We start from the raw sequence: 24687 nt of genomic DNA on the forward strand, positions 1-24687 counted from the left end.
ATGCCATTAGTTTTTGGCTACGGGTTCAAATTTTTAAAATATATGAAATTATCTATATGTATGTATCTTGTTAAGTTTTATTTTTATTAATAAACTTAACTTAAAAATAAAACAATTAATTTTAAGCAACCATCATTTTAAGCATTGTGGGTGTTAGTGGTATATTTTAAAAAGTATAGTTGATGCAGAAAAACTGATTTTGTATTTGGATTCAGCATCGAAAAAACACATTCAGAAAAAATTGCAAATAGGAAAAAAAATACAGGAATTAGTTATTATGTAATTTTACATCATTGATATATAGCGATTTAACAGTAAACTTAATTGTGGATGATACTGACTTATTTCAAAAAGTATAGCTGATACAGAAACAATTGATTTCATGTTTAAATGCACCATTCCAAAAATGACGTTGGGGCAAAAAAAAACTTCTCCTGTTGGCTCTGAATTTTGAACTACCAACTAATTGAATATATTCAGGAGTTCAGAAATCAGTTGAGCAATTCTGTTGCAAAATAGTTTTGTCCTTGTAACTTGAAAAAAATAATCCGATTATAGCAGTTCGTGTTCACGCTTCAAGACTTCGTAAAAAATTGAATCCGTTATGCTTGAGTTGTTTTGTGTAAAAAAAGAAAGAAAGAAAGAAAAACAAAAAACGCAGGCATGTGAGTTTTCAAGGATTGAAAAACTCACAAGTTTTCAAAGATTGTATGAAAAAAAGTTTTCTTTTTTCCAGAATTTTGTTCCAGACTATGACTCAGTTGTTAGTGACAAGGAATTTAGAACTGACGAAAAGATGAAAATCTTGGACAAAGTGATATGCAACCATTTTTTCAGAAGTGGCCAAGTTGAAGTTGGTGAAGAACTAGCAAAGGTTTTTCTTTCTGTCCTAGAGTCGGATAATTTTTTGTGGGGGGGGGGGCACACTCCTTTAACCCACCTCTCCTGGATACGGCTTTGTTACTAACCCTTTCAGTAAGCTTCTCAGGCTGTTCACCTTTTTATTTAGAGACAGTAGCCTTTTCTAAGGTTTTGGCAATGTTTGTTTTACGTTTTTTTCTTCTTTTTTTTCAATGCTTTTTACGCCTTCGGTCGCTTTCTTCTGCTATCACCAATCTCAGCTCAAAAAAAACTTAAAGCTGAACACAACTTCACCTTACCTCCTTATAGCATTACTTCAGACCCGGCTGATCTCTGAGCTTCAATCGTTGTCCATGCTGATGAGGCAAGTTTTTGCTGACACTAGGACAACTTCTACATTTTTCAATTTATCTTTGTTTTATATAAAGAGAAGGAAAAACTTATAAGAGTTGGACCTCTGGCGCTTTAACATGAGAAGACAGGGGTTAAAAACTACTTCTCTAGTCCTATTAAAAGTACTAGATAAAAAAGACTTCCCGTTTTACTGATAATAAAAGTTGTCATTAAGGCGGGGATCTAAGATTTTTCGTTGGCACCTTAGTCAAAGATACCTTTTTTTTTTTTAAGTTTTGTTTTAACTTTTCTTTCTTTTTCTAATAAAAAATTATGACAACCGTTTGCGTAAAAGGGGCTGTTTTGGATGTTCACACAGTTTCAGAAAAATTTCACTGAAAACTCACCCAAAAAATTGGACTGAGTTTACTCAAAGAGCCAAATGTTTTTTTTCAATTTGTGTTTCAATGCTTATTTTTTAGAAAATCTACTTTAGAAAGTTACAGAGCTAAAATGTGTAAAAAGGGAACTTCACTATTGGACTGTAAGGCGGGGGTTTCCCGCAGGCACCTTAGTTAAAGGTTTTTAGTACTTCAGCAACCTTTTTCTTTAAAAAAGCTCTTTTCTTACATTTTCTAAACGCAAATTATGACAGTCGTTTGCAAAAAAAGGGACTTTTTTGACTGTTCTTAGAGTTCCAAAAAATGTTTCACTGAAAACCCACCAAAAAAATTGGACAGAGTTTACTCAAACAGCCAAATATTTTTTTTTTCAATTTGTGTTTCAATGCTTATTTTTTAGGAAATATACTTTAAAAAGTTACAAAGCTAAAAGCAAGTCAAGAGATAAAATACTCAAAAAAGGGAACTTCACTATTGGACTTCGTTGTCTTAATTGCTAATTTCAAGCACTCTGCTTTTCAGTTTTTCCAAAGCTTTAATAGCATTAAAACTAAAAAAAAAATTGAAGAAAGGGTTAAGCAGCGAGCGCGCGGCAGCGCTTTCTCGAGGCTTGACGGCTCTGACAAGTTTGAGTTGGCTGATTTACGATGGGGTGTTAGGTCCGAGGTGGCCCTTAGAAGACTCAAATCTGAACAAAATCTGACACATGACGGTAAACCCCCACTTCTGGTCGTAGAAAATCGTGCCTCATAGAGAGTCAGAGGATACTATATTGCACAAAAATACGTAGAAAATCATTAATAACCTGACAACCGAAAGGCATACAAAATCTACTTAATAAGTGCTTATGAATGGTGTTTCATGTGTTCTCTAGTTGACCTAACGGATGAAACCCCTCTCCACCTTGCACCTTTCCCCCGCTATGAGACAGGCTAGAGGGTATTTACTTAATTGTTTAATTCATAAACCTCTTCTTGTAAGTCTTGTTCTATAACTTTTAATGTCTTATTGGCTGCATGTTACAGAGCTGCAACAGTTATATCTCCTCCTATCTCAATAAGATAGGAGGAGACGGAATGAATTTATCAACAGTTGTGGGCTCAACTTCAAGGAGTGATGGTTCCGCTCCTTCCATTTTGAGGGAGTAGGGCTCAAATCAGAGTCTTATATTTAGGAAAAAACGCTAATTACATTGCGGTCTAAAAACGTTAGGAGGAAATAAGGTAAACAAATTGATGAAACTGGCTTAATTTGAGGGAGTGGGTTCCAAATCTAGGTTTCCCAAAAATATCATATAACGCCTTTTGTATTATCACTATTGACTTATGTTGTTATTGACCTGCAGTTTGTAAAAGGAATTTTTTCATACTTGGTTTTGGGCAAGCCTCCTTCTTTTAGTAACCGGTGGGGTGAGGGGGAGCAGTTGAAACGCCTAAGAATTTTTTTTGAGTGGGGGTTAAAGAGACTTCAATTTTTGTTGTTGCAGCTGAATAGGGGGTATAATATTTTTACTCCGGGCCTCACAATGAAGTTGTTTTGTTTGGCAATAGGGACCCCAGGATTCGATTCCCGTTGTTTTAAGGTTGGGTGACAGGCTATGTACGCTACCTATTCTTATAAAAAAGGAGTTTGTAAAAGGCATCCAAATACAGCAAAACTACTTCGCTATAAAAAATGAACGGTATTTGTCGGTTATTCGAAACCCATTCAAGAATTACCAAATATAATATCCGACATTAACCGGCTTGCCTGTCTAGAATTGGTCATGATGTGCTTATGTTGAGTGAGAAATCGTAGGATATTGCTGGATATTTTAACTAAATTTTTAATATATAGAGGTGGTTGGGTGTTAGGTTAGTTTTCCATAATTTTGTTTCTAAGGTACTATTTTATCATAATGTTTTCTTATATTTCATTAGGATTAACCTAGCTTCACAACTTAACATAACATAACCTAATAAGTCGGGCGCAAAAACCCCTATGCCTTCCCAAGGCCAGAACAAAATTTGTACTATACTGAAAAAAATATAAATATTTTTGCTATCATAACTTTAATAAATCAAATAATATTAACTTGATCCCAACGTATGTTAATTTCTGCTCGTTTTGAGTTTGACTCGGTTATTTATTGTAATTTCTGTTCGATTTGGGTTTCATTTATTTATCGATGCTGATTTGTGGTAGTTTCACGCTTGGTAGATTATTTAATTTTATTTTTGCTAATTTTTTGTTTAATGGAGTTCTTTACTTTTCTTTGAAAAACTTATTTTGTGGAAAAAGTTTTTTTTAATCAATTTCTGTTCGTTTTATATTGACATAGTCTTTTCAGGGAGAAAGAAAATAATACTTTAAATCTTTTCGTTTTTTTAAGACATTATAGTTTGGCCTGCTATTTGTATGCTGGAGAAAAACTTTCAGCAATTTTTAACAATATACACCCTTTTAAAAACTGGACACAAATAGTAGTGTTTAATTTAGGTTCATACCTCCTCTAGTTGACCTGAAATGGAAAATTTGATACCGTTCGCAAAAAAATCTGTTTATTTTCTTTGATAGCTTGGATACACTTACGCTGTTTTGACTTGGTTATGTTTTAAGATCAGATGTAGCCCCGAAAGTTTGAACATAATATCCTCAGTCGTTTTGGGATACTGCTGAGATGCCTTATTGGGAATTAGCATTAACATAGTACATTTTGATTTAATCTTAATGCAACATTTAGTTTTTAAACATAATGGACAAATGAGAGGGTGGGCGTGGGAGGGGGATTAGTTGCCCTCCAATCACTTTCAACTATGAAAAAAGGCATCAGCCCTTTCTATTTTCAATCGAATGAGCCCTTTTCGAAGTTCCCACGACAACTCCTTCGATACGAAGTGCCCTGGTCTAAACAACAACAACAACAAAAAATAATACATAATACCCACATCGATCTTTACTATCAAATGTCATGCCTTCCAATCACTTTCGACTATTAAAAAGGGGACAAGGCCTTTCGATTTCCAATCGAATGAGCCCTTTTTGAGTTTCTTCGACAACGCTTTCTATAAGCACCTTATATGCCCCCAGGACATAAATTACAACCCTTACCCTAAGGGTTGTCAGGGTGGTTGTCATCCTCTAAGACCGAATTTCCAGAACATTCAACTACGTTAAACAAAATAGCTATCTTAAAATTTTGATTGGATTTGTTTGGGGAAATGGTGGGCGTGAGAGGGGCGGTAGTCGCTCTCCAATCACTTTCAACAATTAAAAAATGCACTAGCCCTTTCACTTTCCAATCAAATGAGCCCCTTTGAAGTCTCTACGACAACGCTTTCAATAAAAACCTTATATGCCCACAGGGCATAACTTACAACCCTTGCCCTGAGGGCTGGGGGGGGAGATGGGGGCTGTCATCCTCAAAGACCTAATTTCTAGAACTTTCCACTACGTTGAACAAAACGGCTATCTGAAAATTTTGATTGGATGTGTTTGGGGGAATGGTGGGCGTGAGAGGGGGGTTAGTTACACTCTTATCACTTTCGACTATTAAAAACAGCACTAGCCCTCTCAATTTCCGATTGAATGAGCCCCTTTTGAAGTTTTTAAGATAACTCTATGTATAAAAACCTTTTATGCCCCCAGGGCAAAACTTATAGCCTTTACCCTTGGGGCTCTGGGGGGTTTTTCATTCTCATATCCATAATTTCCAGAGCTTTCAACTACGTTGAACAAAATGGCTATCACTAAACTTTGATTGAATGTTTTTTGGGAAAGGGTGGGCGTGAGAGGGGGGTTAATTACTCTGCACTCACTTTCGACTATTCAAAAGGGCAATTTCAATTTCCAATCAAACGAGCCCTTTTTGAACTTTCTAAAACAACTTTCTATATAAACCTTATATGCCCCAGGGCATAACTTACAAAACTTGCCCTGAGGGCTTTGGGGGGGGGGGAGGGGTTTTCATCCTTAAAGAACTAATTTCCAAAACTTTTAACTTCCTTGAATAAAGTGGCTATCTAAAAATTTTGATTGGATATGTTTGGGGAAAGGGTGGGCGTGAGAGGGGGGGGGGGTAGTTGCCACCAAATCACTTTCGACTATTAAAAAGGGCACTAGCTCTTTGAATTTCCAATTGAATGAGCCCTTTTTCAAATTTCAGCGACAAAGATTTCAAAAAAACCTTATATGCCCCCAGGGCATAGCTTATAACCCTTGCCCTGAAGACTGTGGGGGGAGTGTCCTGCCCAAAGGTGTAATTTTTTGAACTTTAAACTGCGTGGAACAAAATGACTATCTAAAAATTTTGATTGGATGTGTTTGTGGAAATGGTGGGCGTGGAAGGGGTGTTAGTTACCTTTCAATAACTTTCGACTATCAAAAAGGGCACTTGTCATTTGAATTTCCATTTGAATGAGCCCTTTTTGAAGTTTTTACGACGACACCTTCTATAAAAACCTTATATGTCCCCAGGGCATAATTTACAACCCTTGCCCTGAGGATTGTGGGGGAGTGTCCTCCTCAAAAACATCTTTTCTTTCTGGTGATCAACCACGCTGAACGAAATGGCTGTCTCAAAATTTTGATTAAATGTATTTCTGAAAATGGTGGGCGTGAAAGGGGTGTTAGTTGCCTTCCAATCACTTTCGACTATTAAAAAGGGCACAAGCCATTCCAATTTCTAATCGAACGAGCCCTTTTCGAAGTTTTTACGACAAGTCCTTCGATACGAAGTACCACGAAAAAAATAAATAATACATTGTGCCGACATCGTTCTTTACTTAGGCAGCGCTTTTGCGCTGCCTATGAAAGTGGCTTAATTAAGGTTTTCCTAAAATCATTTGATACTTCTGCTTTTTCAAAAATCATATTCATAATCTTCAGTAACTTGTTTCCAACCTCAAAGCCACCATATTTAAGAAACTCATTTACTACCCTATCAGCACCTGGAGCCTTATTATTTTTTAATCCTTTTAGTACTGTCGTTAATTCTTCCTCGCAAAACAAATCTTCCCTCACATCCAAGGTATCACAAACTTTTTAATTTTCCTCTATATCTTTTCCTGCAACTCTATCTCGGTTTAGCAAATTCTCAAAATGTTCTGCCCATCTCTCTTTAATTCTTACCTTATCGATAACTGTGGCCCCATTCCTGTCTTTAACTGAGGCAATTCCAGATTGACTACTCCCTCTCAAATTGTAACGTGCCAGTACAATATTTTACTATTATGCCGTCTAGCTGCATCTTCCAGATCCTCGGCAATTTTATCCATGGCGTCCACTTCACACCTCCTTGGTTCATATTTTAATGCTTTCTCCACTTTCTTTACATTTCTTTTGTAAAGAAAGTACATTTCTTTTTGTAAAGAATATTAAATATAAAGCTTTTTCAATAATATTCTTAGCTGCAGTCCTAGCTTTCTTCCCTAAGACTTCTTCAGCAACTTCACAAATTATTTTTCTACAATTATTCCATCCGTCTTCCACATTATCAAATGTTAAACTCTGAAGTTTAGTATTCAACTGTTCCTGGAAAGTTTCTCTCAAATTCTTATCCTGGAGTCTACCAACATCATAACTTCCCGGGAGGTAGTTACTCTTCCGATATTTCGGCTTTAAATTAACCCTTGACACTACCAGATGGTGATCTTTACTTTTAACATCAATAACAGCACTCCTATATACCCTAGTATCCTGTATTGATCCTGCCAGTCTTCGGTTTACTATAACATAATCAATAAGGTTTGCTGTCTTACCATCACGTGATTACCATGCTACACTCATTACGTTGTGTAAAACTCGAGAACAGACCGATCTCTTCGTTAGTTTCTTTCAGCTTAGCGTGAGACGAGACAAATACTTCTGACTGAGTAGAGGAGAAAGATATAGTTTGGACTATATATTTGCACATTGGGGGAGGGGGGTAAAGTATTTGGACATTTTAAAATTAGAAAACAATTTTTACTTCATAATATGCAGAATAATTGTACCTAGCACATTTTGCATGCAAAACCGCTATACTTTACCCCACCCCCCTATTGTGCAAATATATGGCCCAAATTTGTTTCTAAAGTATTACATTTTCACCATATTTTGTGTCAGAAACATTGACCGTCAAAGAAACAGGTTCTAATTAAAGGAAGCACTTGAGTGGTGTATAATGCACAAGTATCTAACCAACCATGAGCGCCGGCAGGGGGGGGGGGGGCCAGGGGGGATGCCCCTTTCAAATTTGGGACTATAAAGCAATTATAAGGAAACCAAAAGAAAAAAAAAAACAGAATATGGAAAAACCATGGAAAAAATGTGTATTGCCCCATTGTTGACTGCCTGCCAATAGATTTTTACCCTTTAGAGAAAGTGTAAGAGCCTAACTATTGATAACATTCAATCAAAGAATCAGCTTGTTATGGTGATCCTAGATATATGTTTGTTTATTTGTAATTAGTGCAGTTATTATTACACAAGGAAGTTCGTATAATTAAAGAAAACTTGTAATTAAAGTAACGCATTGATAATGCGTTGCTTTTTATCAACAATTGATTCTAAAGACATTAAATATTTTTATGTTTTATAACCAAGTCCTAGGAATTCTGGCAAATTCACCGAGTGTAAAATTTCTCCTGAAAAGTTCACCACCTTGAAAGCTCCCCTCTCCAGGGAAAATTGTCCCCGTGTAAAATCCTCCCAGCAGAAAATTCTTCCTCCCCTCCCCACCCGAAAATGTATGTATACTCCCAATAACAAATAAAACAATGGGGTAAATTTTATAACTTAAAAACGTTTCCCCAGGGGCTGTAGGGGGTCATTTTACCTCTAAAGACATAGTTATTGGGCCTTTCAACTATACCGAAGGAGAAAAGCTGTCTCTAAATTTTGATCGGACGATTTTGGGGAAAAGGTGGTGTGGGAGGGGCCTAGTTGCCCCCCAATTATTTTGGTCACTTACACTTAAAAAGGGCACTAGAGCCTTTCATTTCCGTTAGAATGAGCCTTGTCTTGACGGTCTTAGCCCACTCGGTCGATACGATCACCCCTGGGGAAAAAATAAACAAACAAATAAGCACGCATCCGTGAAAATTACAAAATTTCCACATTTTTGCAGATATGAGCTTGAAACCTCTACAGTAGGGTCCTTTGATACGCTGAATCTGATGGTATGGTTTTCATTAAAATTCTTTGACTTCGAGAGGGCCTTTCCCCTTTTTTTAGAAAACCAGACGAATTTTCTCAGGCTCGTAGCTTTTGATGGATAATACTAAACTTAATGAATCTTATATATTTGGAATCATAGGCAGCGCAATAGCGCTGCCTAAGTAAAGAACGATCTTGGCACAATGTATTATTTTTTCTTTTCTTTAGACCAGGGCACTTCGTATCGAAGAAGTTGTCGTAGAAATTTCGAAAAGGTCTTACTCAATTGGAAATTGGAGTGGCGTGTGCCCTTTTTAATAGTCGAAAGTGATTGGAAGGCAACTAACACCCCTTTCACGCCCACCACTTCCCCAAACACATCCAATCAAAATTTTGAGATTGCCATTTTGTTCAGCTTAGTTGATTTCCAGAGAGAAAATATGTTTTTGAGGAGGACACTACCCCACAACCCTCAGGGCAAGGGTAGTAAGTTATGCCCTGGTATCATATAAGATTTTTATAGAAAGCGTTGTCGTAGAAACTTCAAAAAGAACTCATTCGATTGGAAAGTCAAAGGCCTAGTGCCCTTTTTAATATTCAAAAGTGATTGGAAGGCAACTAACACCCCTTCCACGCCCACGTTTTCCCCAAACAAATCCAATCAAAATTTTGAGATAGCCATTTTGTTCATCGTAGTTAAAAGTTCTGAAAATTAGGTCTTTGAGGATGACAACCCCCCCCCCCCCTCCACAACCCTCAGGGCAAGGGTTATAAGTTATGCCCTGGGGGCATATAAAGTTTTCATAGAAAGCGTTGTCTTAGAAATTTCAAAATGGGCTCATTCGATTGGCAATTGAAATGGCTAGTGCAATTTTTAATAGTCGAAAGTGATTGGAAGGCAACTAACACCCCTTTCACATAAATAATTTCTCAAACTCACCCAATCAACATTTTTATAGAACCCTTTTGTTGCAAGCTGTTAGCAGTTCTGGAAATTATAACTTTAAGCAAGACACTCCCCCCACAGTATTAAGGACAAGGGTTATAAGTTATGCCCTGGGGGTGTATACGGTTTTTATTAAGGCTTTGTCGTAAAAATGTCAAAAAGGGCCCATTCGATTGTAAAATGAAAGGGCTAGTGCTCTTTTTAATAATCAAAAGTGATTGGAGGGTAACTAACCTCCCTCTCACGCCCACCTTTTCCGCAAACACATCCAATCAAAATTTTGTGATAGCCATTTTGCTCAACGCAGTTGAAAGTTTCGGAAATTTGGTCTGTCCGGGTGACACCCCCCCCCCCACAGCCCTCCGGGCAAGGGGTGTTAGTTATGCCCTGGGGGCATATAAGGTTTTTTTTTATAGAAATTGTTGTGGTAGAAACTTCAAAAAGTGATAATTAGATTGGAAATTGAAATGGCTAGTGCCCTTTTTGATAGTCAAAAGTAATTGGAGGGCAACTAACCCCCATTTCATGCCCACCATTTCCCCAAACACACACAATCAAAATTTTGAGATAGCCATTTTTTTCAACGTAGTTGAAAGTTTTGGAAATTATATATTTGAGCAGGAAACTCCCCCCACAGTCTTCAGGGCAAGGGTTATAAGTTATGCCCTGGGGGCATATACGGTTTTTATTAAGGCTTTGTCGTAAAAATGTCAAAAAGGGCCCATTCGATTGTAAAATGAAAGGGCTAGTGCTCTTTTTAATAATCAAAAGTGATTGGAGGGTAACTAACCTCCCTCTCACGCCCACCTTTTCCGCAAAAACATCCAATCAAAATTTTGAGATAGCCATTTTGTTCAACGCAGTTGAAATTTTCGGACATTAGGTCTGTACGGGTGACACCCCCCCCCCCACCGCCCTCAGGGCAAGGGTTATAAGTTATACCCTGGGGGCATATAAGGTTTTTTTTTATAGAAAGTGTTGTCGTAAAAACTTTAAAAAGGGCATATTCGATTGGAAATTGAAATGGCTAGTGCCCTTTTTAATAGTCGAAAGTAATTGGCGGGCATCTAACTCCCCTCTCACGTCCACAATTTCCCCAAACACACACAATCAAAATTTTGAGATAGCCATTTTTTTCAACGTAGTTGAAGGTTCTGAAAATTAGGTCTTTGAGGATGACAACCCCCACAGCCCTCAGGGCAACGGTTCTAAGTTATGCCTTGGGGGCATATATGGTTTTTATAGAAATTTTTGTCGTAGAAACTTCAAAAAGGGCTCATTTGATTGGAAATTGAAAGGGCTATTGCCCTTTTTAATAGTCGAAAGTAATCAGAAGGAGAATCCCCCCCACGCCTATCATTTCTTCAAACACTTCCAATCAAAATCTCGATATAGCCATTTTGTTAAGCCTATCAGAAAGGTCTGGAAATTCTGTCTTTGAGGATAACAAATCATCCCAGCCCTCAGGTTAAGGGTTGCAAGTTTTGCCCTGGGAACATATTTTTTTTTTTTTATAGAAAGTGTGGTCTCATAAATTTTAAAGGGGGCTCATTGGTTTAGTAATCAGACGCTCTAAGGCCCTTTTTAAGAGTCAAAGTAATCAGAGGGCGGATACGCTATCCCCTCTACACACCCGTCGTATTGTCCCGAAATGCGTCTACTAGAAATTTTGAGATAGCCGTTCTATTCGAAATAGTCCATATATAATATAACAAGGCTTTTTGGGTTTAAACAAACCCCAGAGACTAGGGGCAAGGGTTGTAAGTTATGCCCAGGGGGTATCTAAGGCTTTTATGGAAGGGATGGTTGTTAAACATAAGAAAGGGGTCAGTCTTTTTCCCTGAAAAAGACTGCGTCTTTCAAAAAAAGTAAAGAACTCCATTAAACCAAAAATGAACAAAAATAGAATCAAATAATCCACCAAGTATACAACAACCACTAGTAAGTATTAATAAATAAATGAAACCCAAAACAAACAGAAATTAAAATAAGTCAAACTAAAAAAGAGCAGAAATTAAGCTGAATAGGTTTATAAACCCTATGATTTCTAACATCCAAAATATAATTTGTACTTTACTGAAAAAAATTCTTTTAAATGTTTTCATTTTTATAACTTTAAGAAATCAAAAAGTAATTTAAATTTTAAGAAATAAATATTAGCATTATGTATATTAAACTGACAATGCACATAATTTTCAGTAAATTCATTTGAATTTTTTTTTCAGTTAAGTACAAATTATATTCTGGCTTTTAGAAAGCATAGGGTTTAGAACCCTACTCAGATTAATTTCTGCTCGTTTTGAGTTTGACTTATTTTAATTTATGTTTTTTTTTATTAATCAACATAATAAGCCAATTCTTTTGATATATCAATTGGTATCAAAGTTTATTTTTTTAGAGTTTTGGTCACTATTGAGCCTGGTCGCTCCGTACTTACAGTTCATTACCACGAATTTTTTGATTACACATCAAATCCAAACTGAGATCATTGCAATATTGATCGTTTTTTCTGCATTACCAAAAGTACTGTACCCTTTTCAACTAAAGTAAGGAGCAAGTTTAAAACTTAAAACAAATATAAATTACTCTGTATTTAAAGGAGACTGCCCCCTTCTTAACACTTTGCTCATTAAACAAAATTATTTTTAGTGTTTTGAAAAATCTTATCTTTCCAATTGCGAATGTTCTTATGTAAATTTCTTGAAAAAAAAAAACTTCACAATAAACAGTAAGGAGCTAAATAGGAGACAGTTCCCTTCATATAAATAATAATCTGTTCAAATAGATTTCAAATCGGTTTCTTGCTTTCAGTTGAAAAGCTCTTTTTTATTTAATTTCTTATTGTTTTCCAGATCATTCCCATAGGCCTAACCAAGGTATAATTTATTGTACCTGTCCCTTAAATCCCTGGTTAATTGCTTTTAAAATGTGTAAATAAATAATTGTACTTGCTTTAGTACCGACCTTCGTTTAAATTTAAGTTTTGGATAAAATTCGAATATGCTTAAAAAATTGGCGATGAATAGTAATGTTGGTAAATAGTCAGGTGCTCCTGTATTAAACATACTCTTTTATATACTGCTAATTTGGTTAATGCTAATGAAATAAAATAAAATAGGATGAATATATAATAGTTAAGAAACAAATTTGGGCTATATAATTGTACATTTGGGGGGGGGGGGGTAAAGTATAGCATATATTATTACGTAACCTAACCGATGTACCTCCTCCCCTAAACCCCGAAAACAACAGTTTGAATATCGTATACGCAATGAAAACCACGCTATGTATTGCATTACTCTATAGCGATGTCTTGAATTAACCCGTCAAAAACGGGCTTCTCGTGACTGGTTTCCATTACAGTATATAAAAGAGTACGTTTACTACAGGAGTACCAAAGGTCCTTGTTAATATTACTACAAAATACTTTTTGGATGAAAAGGAATATTATTGTTTGTATGGATGTAAATTCTGCAAGACTTTTGATCTTCTACATAACTGAAGGCATCACAACCTCTACAATAGGATTTTCTCATCGATAAATATATTACCAACATTTGTTTAAATATATTGAAATACTTCATATAAATAGAAAAAGATAATAATACCTTTTAGAATTGCTGAAAACTAAGTTCCTAGCAGTATTTGCCATCCCAAAGAAATTTACTGGCGGGGCTGATGATAACCTGCCTTGCCTTTTCAACCTCTGTGCTGGTAGATATGGGAATGTAACATTTCAGCTGTATAGAGAAACAATTTAATTAATTCCTACTTCCCCCTATCTCTTTCAACATTTATCTGAAGCCTCGTGGAGAGTAAGCAGTTTGTCCATTAAAATATACCTGTTCAGGAATCTACCCTATTCCCACCTAAACAAAGACTCACCCCCCTTCATTATAGCTGATACGCAATTACTGATCACCAAACTTAGCATAATTTCATTACAAATAAAGTGAATCAAGTTGGTTGAATCCAGTACTGCCACCGGTTGGCAATGCTGCTTTTGCAACTGGGAAGCCTAAAATATAGCTATTGCTACTTTAAAATCTATTAACTTTTAAAGATTTTAAATTAATTGCCAATTCGTCCTCTTTATGGTAAATTTCTAGTTTGGTGCCCTAAATAGCATGAAAACAAGACTTTCCGCTGGCCCAATATCTCTGGTCACTTAAAAAAGAGCTTTAAATTTACGTTTGAATTTTCGTTCCCTCCCAATTTTCGTTCCCTCCCAATTATCTTGGACCTTCAGTTTGATGCAATCACCCCTGGGAAAAAAACAAATAAACATGCATCGATGATGTTTCTTCTGAAAAAAAAACGAAATTCCCCATTTTGAAGATTTTAGCTTCAAACCTCTACGGTAGGGTTCTCTGATAGGGTGTTTCAGTACGATCGCTTGCTTTTTTGGGGATGTTTCCTTTTTTTCAAAAATGAGACAAAAATTCTCAGATTTTTGGTTTTAGTTGGGTAACAATAAACTGAAAGAATTTTATATATTTAGAATCAGCATAAAGCCAATACTACCGGTGTAACAATTGTCATGAGGATTCCATTTTTAGTAAGATTAAATGCATAATAATTACATATAATTGATTAGACAAATCGATCCCTTTACCCCTTAATTGAGCCCTTTCCTGTCACCCAACCACCACTGCTATTTTGGTGTCAGCCCCTGCCCTGTAAAATTTTCTGCTGGTGCCTTTGTAATCAACGAGTATCATTGTCACTTTCCTACTATTTGTCTGAGGGAGAATGGAGGACAGCACATCTAAGAAAAAACAAATTTGATATACCTTGAGTGCAGAATAAGTCGTGAGAAAATTGATGGCCTCAATAGAACTTGCTTAATTTGAGGAAGTGGGTTCCAAATATAAATGTTCTACAAAGTTCATTTAATGCATTTGAATTGCTGAAACTAATTGTATTTGAATATGTTTATCAATTAGAGAATTTTTTTTTGCAAACATCCCCTATAAACAACCACGCGGCACAGCCAGAAGTCTTAAATATTTTTTCCTCTCCAGATGATTGTCTGAATTACTACCACCTACCAAGCCGCCTGAGGCCACCAAAGCTGTGTGTGTACGGCTCTCCTCCACCCGTTGTATTCAAAGGTTCACTCTGTACCCCGCCCAATGAAGTTCCGATCAAACAGTTCGTGGTAACGAACTGTAAGTAAGGAGTGACCCGGCTCAATGGTAACCGAAACTCTAGAAAACGGTATTTTGATACAAATAGATACATCAAAAGAATCACATTTTAATGCTGATTTCAAATATATAAGTTTCATCAAATTTAATCCTACCCATCAAAAGTTAGGCGCCTGAGAAAATTTGGCTGATTTTCGAAAAAGGGGGGGAAAGACCCCCTAAAAGTTATAGAACCTTAATGAAAATCACACCATCATATTCCGCGTATCACAGAACCCTACTGTTGAGGTTTCAAGCTCCCATCTACAAAAATGTGGAATTTTTCATTTTTTGCCATAATAAATATCACGGGTGCGTGTTTATTTTTTTTTTTTTTTTTTTTTTTTTTTTCCCAGGGGTGATCGTATTGAACCAATTGTCCTAGGATATCGTGGAAGGGCTCATTGGAATGGAAATTGAAAGTTCTAGTGCCCTTTTTAAGTTACCAAAAAAAATGGAGGGCAACTAGGCCCCCTCCCACGCTCATTTTTTCCCCAGAGTCACCTGATCAAAATTTTGAGATAGCCATTTTGTTCAGCATGTTCGAAAATATTACAAGTATTTCTCTTAGGATGACACAATCCCCCGAAGGGCCCGGGGGGAGGGCTGAAAGTTATGAACTTTACCCAATGTTAACAGATAGTATTGGTTATTTGGAATTGTACAGGCGTTTTCAGGGGATATTTTTCCTGGTCGTGGGGGGGGGTCAGGGGTTATGTGGGAGGATCTTTCCATGAAGGAAGTTTTCATGGGGGAAGGGACATTACTATGAAGGGGACGCCGGACTTCCCAGCATTATTTAAAAAAAGATCATAAATTTAATATAAAAAAACAAGTATTTCAACTGCAACAGCAGCAACATCGAAACTTTAAACGAACAGAAAATATTACATATATAATTGGGTTCACCCCGTAGTCAATGCTTCTCTCTTTAAGCCAAAGATTTTTTAGTACTTTCATAAGAGCTATTTATTCTAATTAACGGCCTTTGTGATTAATCGGTCATTTCTAAAGAATTGGAACAAAATTTGAACTTTCGCTTAAAGAGCAAGGTATTGACTAGGGGGCGAACCCCCTAATAAATGTATTAAAAATATATGAATATAGAAGTTCGTTACGTAAGTTAATTCGTAAGTTACGTATATTTATTACTAATAAAAACGTTCGTAAATAAATTTAAACAAGGTTCGAGAAAGCCATTTAACTAAATAAAAGTAAATTAATATGAAAATTTTGTTTTAGTTATTCATGTACGGTGAGCCAAGATCAAAACCTGCATTTATTCAAAACATTCAAAAATTAAATGAAAAAAAAAAGTTTTTTAAACTGAAAGTAAGGAGCGACATTAAAACTTAAAACGAACAGAAATTATTCTGTATATGAAAGGGACTGTCCCCTCCTCAACGCCTCGCTCTTTACGCTAAAGTTTGACTCTGTCTCACAAATTTATTTTTTAAAACAATAAAAAACTTTCGCGTAACGCGCGAGGCGTTGCGGAGGGGACAGTCTCTTTCATATACAGAATAATTTCTGTTCGTTTTAAGTTTTAATGTCGCTCCTTACTTTCAGTTTAAAAAACTTGTTTTTTTTATTTAATTTCGTTTAAACCCGCTCTTATGAACTCTTCCTACTCCAACGGGGACGACAATTTTTTGTTTGGCCTACAATTGTTTTTTTTGTATCTTCTTATTTTAAATAATTAGGTTATTTTACCATGGCCTGTTGGTCTAGGGGTATGATTCCTGCTTTGGGTGCAGGAGGTCCCGGGTTCAAATCCCGGACAGGCCCTTTTTGAAACTTGATTTTCTAACGTTTTATGTAAAATTGATCAGTGGATTTTTTTTCTTTTTTTTTATTAACAAATGGGACACAAAAAAAGAACATCATAGAAATTTCCATATAATACAAAATAAAAATTTTGTATATAAACAAAACTGCAATCACTGAAATCTTCATATAATACTAACAAACTGCATATAATATTAACAATATCAAAATAGGTGTCGACTCATATTCGTGTGTTTGGGACGACCAAAAAAAAAGGACCACTTCAACTACTCATACACTTCCTCACAAAAAAAAACTTCCTGACTCCTCCTCCCTCTCCCATCCTTACTAAACAATTAATCAACATTCTAAAGTTAATATTTTGTTATAGGGAACTTAAAGGAATCCCACACTCATACTCTACGATTCATCATGCTTCCTTTCATATACCGACACTTCACCTCAGTCCACTCACGAATCAATTTCTCTTTTAACACTCACAAGCATATACTCACTCCCAACTCAATCACTGAATCCATGTCTACAATACTGGTTAAAACAAATACATCGCAAAGAAGCACGGAATTCCTCAATTCCGCCGGAAGCAAGAAGCACCTTTTACTTCCGCCGGAAGCCTGTTCCAGACTTCAGGACCAATATACATAATAGAAAATTTAGGTCTGGTTGTAGTTGAACCGGCGTTCTAATAAATTCAACATTTCTAGTTTCATAACTATGTTCCCTTTCTTCATAAAATTCCCAAAACTTGCTGGTAACAAATTAGAAAAAATTTATACATAAACAAATTTATATACAATTTAACCAAACCGAAAAATGGTAAAATTTTTAATTGGTGATACCTGGATCTTACCGAATTCATCGGTCATTGGTCAAAACTCTTACAGATTAAATGTATGGTTTGAAAATCCCATTTTTGTTATTTGGTATTTTGAAAATCCTCTTTTTTCCTTTTTTTTGGGGCGGGGGGAGGCAAGGGGGTGACTCTTTCCGGATGTAGCCTCTGAGGGGATGCCAAACTGAGTTTTATTTTTTAGCCTAAGAATAAACTATATTTGTTTGCTTACATTGTGGTATGTGGTAGTAGTGCCGCAGGGGGGGGGGGGAGGCAAAAACCGAAATTGTTGCCGAAGGCTGAAAACCTTAGCTACGCCTCTGGGGAGAGGGGTAGGGGGTGGTGCTTTGTAAGCCAATCTAATGAAGACCAATTATTTGGCTTACTTAGATAGTTATTTTAGTCTTAGCCTATTAAAAAGTGTTTTTTTCTTTTTCATTGCAGGAAGCTGGATTAGCATTTGATGTTAAATCAAAGGAGCCGTTCCAAGAAATAAATCAAATTTTAGAACATTTGAAAGGAGGCAATGTTCAAAGCGCACTTGCTTGGTGTGATCGTCATAAGGATAAATTACACGAAATGGTATATCTTATCAAGGATTTTTTACTTTATTTACAACTTGTTTTTCCAAATTGGAACTAAAATGATAGTAAGTCAAGCACAACTATTACAACTAGTTTTTTCCAAATTAGAACTAAAACGATAGTAGTTCAAACACGATTATCAAGGCTCCACGGGAGGCTTGTTCGTTTTATATTGACATAGTCTTTTCAGGGAAAAAGAAAATAATACTTTAAATCTTTTCCGTTTCTTAAGACTTTATAGTTTGGCCTGCTATTTGTATGCTGGAGAAAAATTTTCGGCCTGTTAATGTTTCGTTATATTGGTTCCAAGTATTTTTCTGTGGGACAGTCCTGTTTGTAGAGGGGAGCAATCCCTTTTCATCTCCTGTTGCTTGTGAAATATAAATATAAAATCTTCGTTACATGTTAGCCTTACACATACCCACATGATAGGGGAATGTATACACACTTTGGGAGGGACAAAGACAATCCTATCCAGAAAATCAGACCAAAGAACCCCCAGACGAAGTTGTGACTTGAAAAGTCACTTTTACCCCTCCTAAAAACAAAAATTCATCTTCATGGGGAGCAATAGGGTATTCACGGCTGAGATTGGTCTAAGGAGTCCTCTGAAAATTCATTCTCAAAACATTTATCTCGTGTTTTAATCTACCTTTAGTTTTAATATTTGGATGGATTCTAAAACGGTAATCTACTCCACGCATTGATGGTGTCAAACTTTAGGGTCTTATCCTTAGATTACTTCTAGGCTAGACTAGGGTCTTATCCACAGATTTTTAGGGTAATTAGCATAATCTGTACGTAGATTATGGGACTAGATATAGTCATGGATATTTTTTACGATAAGGTTGATTTATTATTGAAGAATTATAAGTGTGGAAAGATCTAAAAATGAACACCTTTTGTATCTTTTGATTGGTAAAAAAATTGACATGTTAGTTTTATTATTAACCTAATGATTTTTTTAGACAATGCTACATGGCGTTTACGGTGTTTCTCAAAGTCTAGTGTAAAGCATAAATAAAGGGTTAAAGTAAGACTAATATGTTTATTTGGCTTATCGTTAGCTTAATGATTTAATTCGGCAATGCTAGATGGTGTTGGCGTTAATGGTTTCTAGGCTAATCAGCTAGACCCCGAAGCCGCGCCGAAAAGTCGGCGGCGCGCCAAAAAGTCGGCGGCGCGCCGCCGAAAAAAAAACGGTGGCGCGCCACCGAGCTTGCATCAGCGCGCTGACGCCGCCGCTGATTCTATCGGCGGCGGCGTAACTAAGACGCCGCCGTTTTTTTCTCTCTTTTTTTCTTGTCGATATTGACCACCGGGCTTCAATCGTCATCCCGGCTAATCTGTTTCTTAAAAATAAATACTGTCATCATGGGCTCGCCATGTATATCGGTTCATAGGAAGGAGAAGAAGAAATTTTTCTTGAAACAAAAATTCTACCTTCCATTTTAAAATTCTGTTGTTTCTGGATTCTGTTCATTTTTCTTTCTGATTTTTCGGATGAAAAGAGGTAGGTAAAAGAGCATTAGGCAATTCAGGATGCTGTCATAGGCAGCGCAATCGCGCTGTCTAAGTAAAGAACAATGTTGGCACAATGTATTATTTTTTTTTTTCTTTTCTTTTCATACCAGGGCAATTCGCATCGAAGGAGTTGTTGTAGAAACTTAAAAAAGGGCTCATTCGATTGGAAATTGGAGTAGCTTGTGCCCTTTTCAATAGTCGAAAGTGATTGGAAGGCAACTAACACCCCTTCCACGCCCACCATTTTCCCAAACACATCCAATCAAAATTTTAAGATAGCCATTTTGTTCAGAGTAACTGATTTCCAGAGAGAAAATATGTTTTTTGAGGAGGTTACTCCCCCACAACCCTTAGGGCAAGGGTTTTGTAGTTATGCCCTGGAGGTATATAAGAACGATGTTGGGCACAATGTATTATTTATTATTTTTTCCTTTAGACCAGGGCACTTCATATCAAAGAAGTTGTCGTAGAAACTTCGAAAAGGGCTCATTCAATTAGAGATTGGAGTGGCTTGTGCCCTTTTTAATAGTCGAAAATGATTGGAAGGCATCTAACACCCCTTCCACGCCCACCATTTCCCGAAACACATACAATCAAAATTTTTGAGATAGCCATTTTGTTTAACGTAGTTGAAAGTTCTGGAAATTAGGACTTAGAGGATGACAACCACCCTCACAGCCCTTAGGGTAAGGGTTGTATTTATGCCCTGGGGGCATATACGGTGTTTATAGAAAGCGTTGTCGTAGAAACTTAGAAAGGGATCATTAGTTTGGAAATCGAAAAGCCTAGTGCCCTTTTTAATAATCGAAAGTGATTGGAAGGCTTGATATTTTTATAGTAGAGATCGATGTGGGTATAATGTATCATTTTTTTGTTGTTGTTGTTGTTTGGACCAGGGCACTGCGTACCAAAGAATTTGTCATAGAAACTTCAAAAGGGATTCTTTTGATTGAAAATAGAAAGAGCTGATGCCCTAGTCAATGTTTAAAAAGGGTTGATAAGCTTCTGATCCCCCTCCCAAGCCCACCCTCCTATTTGACTCTTTATTTAGGAAGTTAGTTCTTCCAAAAGAGTGAATAAAAATACACCCTATTATTGCTAATTCCCAATAAGGAATATCAGGAGTATTTAAGTAATAACTGAGGGTATTATGTTCAATCTTTCAGAGCTTCTTCTGCTCTTAAATTTGACCAAATCAAAATAGCGTAAGTGCCTCCAAGCTATCAAAGAAAGTAAACAAATTTTTTGGAGAATGTTATCAAGTTTTCAATTTCAGGTCCACTAGAGGAGGTATGAAACTACATTAAACACTACTATTTGTGTCCAGATTTGTAAATTACATAATTTGTACTTTACTGACAAAAATACAAATGAATGTGAATTGTTGGTTTAATATACATATACTGATATTTATTAATCAAAATGTTAATATTATTTTATTTATTAAAGTTATACAAGTATAAACATTCATATTTTTTCAGTAAAGTGAAAATTATGTCTTGCCTTGAGAAGGCACAGGAGCTTTGAGCCCTACTTACGTTAATTTCTGCTCGTTTTGAGTTTGACTCGGTTATTTATTGTTATTTTGTTCGTTTTGGGTTTCATTTATTTATCGATGCTGATTTGCGGTAGTTTCCCGCTTGGTAGATTATCTAGAGCTAGTATAGAAATATATCTATAGAAATGAATTACATTTTTTTTGTACAGCTAGCAGAGCACACTGAAGTTGAAGTAGCCTTAAACTTTGACTTTAAACGGTATAACTTGACCACTTCTTTCAGAAAAGAATTTCGGAGGGTTATTTCGTCTTGATAAGAAAAGAGGGTAAAGGTGCAGTTTAGTTCCTCCTGTAGTGTAGTGCACAGGAGCCCTATGGTGAAGGTGCAGGTTTGTCCTCCATTACAAAACAACTTATTTCAGCAGATACAAAGAAGAAGCCCATTTGCGGCATTCTGTGGGACCCCAAGGTCCAGTACTAGTATCAGATCCCGCGAGTGGCAGTTTACGCTCGTCAAGTTCTGGCTGTACCGGCCACATGTGCCCCAGCTAAACGACTTTTAAGCACGACAGGACTGATAGTGACTGCAAAAAGATCAATGGCTCCAGGCAGAGTGAACAAACTCACTTTTGTTACATCAATTGTAACTGAAGTGATGTAACCGCTGATTTAAAATTGTTGGTGTTGTTAAGCCATCGTATCTGATTTTTATACAGTGTTTTTTCGATGTTGTTATTTGTTTGTTTATTTTCGCTTCCTTTTCGTATATATTTGATGAACAGGAGATGTTTGAACTTCAAACTTTGAAAGTTATACACACATTAGCCCAAATCATTAACAAGAAGAACATAACTAAACACGGGATTTTATAGGAAAAATGCGACGCTAAACATAAACACAACATAGGTTTCTCTGGGTCTAGTGGCTAAAAATGAGAATTCTACTTGGTCTGATCGACAGTGAACATAAACACTTTCCGCACGGCCCAACAAATTCCTGTTTTTGTCATATTGTTCTTGTATGTTTTTAGCCAACCATTTAAAAATCCTTACTAAAATCGAGGTTGAACTTGCTTGGTGAAGTGGAATTTTTATTATTATTTTTAATCATAAAAAACAGCGCGCCGTGGCGCCCCCCCAAAAATTTTGCGCCGGCGCGGGGGCCGGCCCCCCGCCGATACTAAATCCCACATTTGCCGCCGTCATTTCGGCGTGGCGCGGCTTCGGGGACTATAATCAGCAAAGTCTTTTTGTAGGTGATGGGATTAAATCTATCCTTGTCCCCGAATATGTAGAAAAATAGGAATATAAGATTTTTTTAATCATAAGGGTTCATAAATTATCTGAAGCTCCCCCTCCCCTAAAAACCAGTTGAATCGAATTTGATTCGAATTTGATCGAAATCGAATTTGAGCCTGATTATTGCTCCCAACCTTATTTTCTGAAATTTTCAGACAAATTCTAAATTTTGAAATTGAGACTAAAATTCTGAATTGAGAAAAAAACCTGTTGTGTAACATATGTTGATTCACTTTTAGTTAATTTATAAAATATTGATACTCTTGTTAAACTTAAAATTGTTCATTAATTTTGGGATTAACTGAAATAAAATGAAGGGATATTGCACAGAGTTCAAGCTGAGTGCGTATATCCTGCTGTATCGGGAGAAGAAGCAGTGGCTTAAATTTAGAAGAATCCTGGGGGAGGGCACTTCAAAATTCATATTACTTGACAGCTGAATGAATTTAAAACAAATTTAAGTTGTATGATAAAACTAATTGATTCCCCCCGGAAATCTCTGCTGAAATTAAAGAAGGAAACATTAAAGATTATTTGTTGACCAATGATGATGAATATTAAAATAGATTATATATCTTTGTTTATGTGTGTTTGTTTTAGTGTGTCCATGTTGGGGTTGCGTCCAACAACCCCCTTCGTTTTTTGTTTTTTTTTAGCTTTAATTGAAGTAAGTAAAACAGTTGAAAATTGTGAACTTTTCTACTGAAATTCATATTTGTAATAAACGTTAAAAGATACAGATATTTCAATAAACAATAATAATATTATGGCATCGAGCACCGCTTGGATTGTTTCACTGGATTTGGTGTTCCCAGCTGTTCAGCATATGCGGAATTTGGGTGGCGTCAGATTTAAGCCTTAAAATCAGCGAATTTTTTTAACGGCACTCCGTTGGAAAATTTTACCTTCAGTACGTTTTTGCATAAAAACTGTTTTTGTTTGTGTATTTTTGATTTTATGGATTAGCTAGCTTGGTAAGCCTGGTAAGACTGGTCGATTGTGTTTTATCTGAAATGAGTTTACAAATATTATTGTAAAGAAGTTAGAGGAAAGAGACTGTCAATTATGAATATGATCTTTGATAGGGAATTACGTTGAGATTTCAGGAAAATTTTGTAACAGCGAAAAGATTCCAGGAAAAATCGCTTGTAACAAGCGATAAGAGTAAGAGTAGTAATTTCAAAGGCATTAGCCTGACTCCTGTAACAAGCAAATTACTTTGTAGTGTGTTACGGATTAGACTTAGAGTTGCTTTAAATAAAGTTTGGTTTTTGGAAGGGACGAGGATAGGTTGACCAATTTGTCACACTTAGTTTACTAATAATTGAGTATTATGTCTGAATCGTCTGACCCTTTTAGTCATGGTTATTAAGGTGAATGTCCATAAATCCATTGCAATATCCATTTCCTATGCTACAAAAGGGATCTTGCTCTCTGACCCGACATACCAGCAAAATGAAACTTTGAATAAAAATATTTGACAAAGGATCTAAAATTAGGCTGGTTTGTTTTTTCTGATTTAATTCCTAGGGAATAGAAAAAGTCTAATGTGAAACCTGGTAGGTTTTTTTAAAAAAAAGGTCTGGAGCCTAAAAAATGGAAAATTTGAAGCAATCGAAAGTACAAAAATCGAAAGATTATAAACATAATTTTTCTAAATCTGAGAAAATTATTCAGTTTTTTTTTGTGAATTAGGTTATGGAGGGTGCGAATTTCAGTGGGGGGGGGGGATGTGCCTGACACTGTTTTTGTTTCTAAAAGTCACTTCACTTAGCTAGGCTCGGTCCCATGGTATATTTATATATATAATAATTATATAATGTATTACATAAACAATAATTAAAAGAATCACAATAAACTTCTAAATAATTATCACTATAAAATAAAATAGCTATCGTGCTAAAATAGTAATTTTTAAATTATTGTTTTTTAGGGATCGAGTCTGGAGTTCAAATTGCATCGACTTTGTTTCATATCTCTGGTTCAAGAAGGGCCATCAAGACAAAAAGATGCACTTACATATGCAAGAATATATCTTCCTAAATTTGCTGGAACCCATCAAAAAGGTATGTGTTCCCAAATATTTTTTTTTTTTTTCAATTTCATTTTGAAAAGGAAATTTGAAATTTGTTTTTAAGTTCCACTTGGAAAAGTCCTGCAGAAAGTTATTGATTTATCATATATCATCACTGTGGCGTATACTCTGATTCTAATGAGAATACCCATAAAGATTATAACCAGCAGCAACAAGTGGACAACAACCGTTGATTTTAAACTGAAGTTATCAAGTATTTTGCAGTAGGTTGTATATGGTTGC

At 36.0% G+C, this 24687-nt stretch overlaps 1 protein-coding gene and 1 non-coding gene across 3 annotated transcripts in view; both read left to right on the plus strand.

Moving 5' to 3' along the window:
- Sou (required for meiotic nuclear division 5 protein souji) overlaps positions 1–24687 on the plus strand; it is a 79037-nt gene that overhangs the window by 12325 nt on the left and 42025 nt on the right. For both annotated transcript variants that reach the window (XM_089087373.1, XM_089087374.1), the window contains exons 3-5: positions 737–874; positions 17911–18048; positions 24304–24436. In XM_089087373.1, the coding sequence (XP_088943499.1) occupies positions 737–874; positions 17911–18048; positions 24304–24436 (409 nt within the window). The remainder of the gene's footprint in view (positions 1–736; positions 875–17910; positions 18049–24303; positions 24437–24687) is intronic.
- TRNAP-UGG (transfer RNA proline (anticodon UGG)) lies at positions 16563–16634 on the plus strand. The gene has a single exon. It is a non-coding gene; the product is annotated as a tRNA-Pro (tRNA).

The sequence above is a fragment of the Artemia sp. Qi Xiang Cuo genome, chromosome 4 (genome assembly GCF_049724085.1).
Source record: "Artemia sp. Qi Xiang Cuo chromosome 4, ASM4972408v1, whole genome shotgun sequence".
NCBI lineage: Eukaryota > Metazoa > Arthropoda > Branchiopoda > Anostraca > Artemiidae > Artemia > Artemia sp. Qi Xiang Cuo.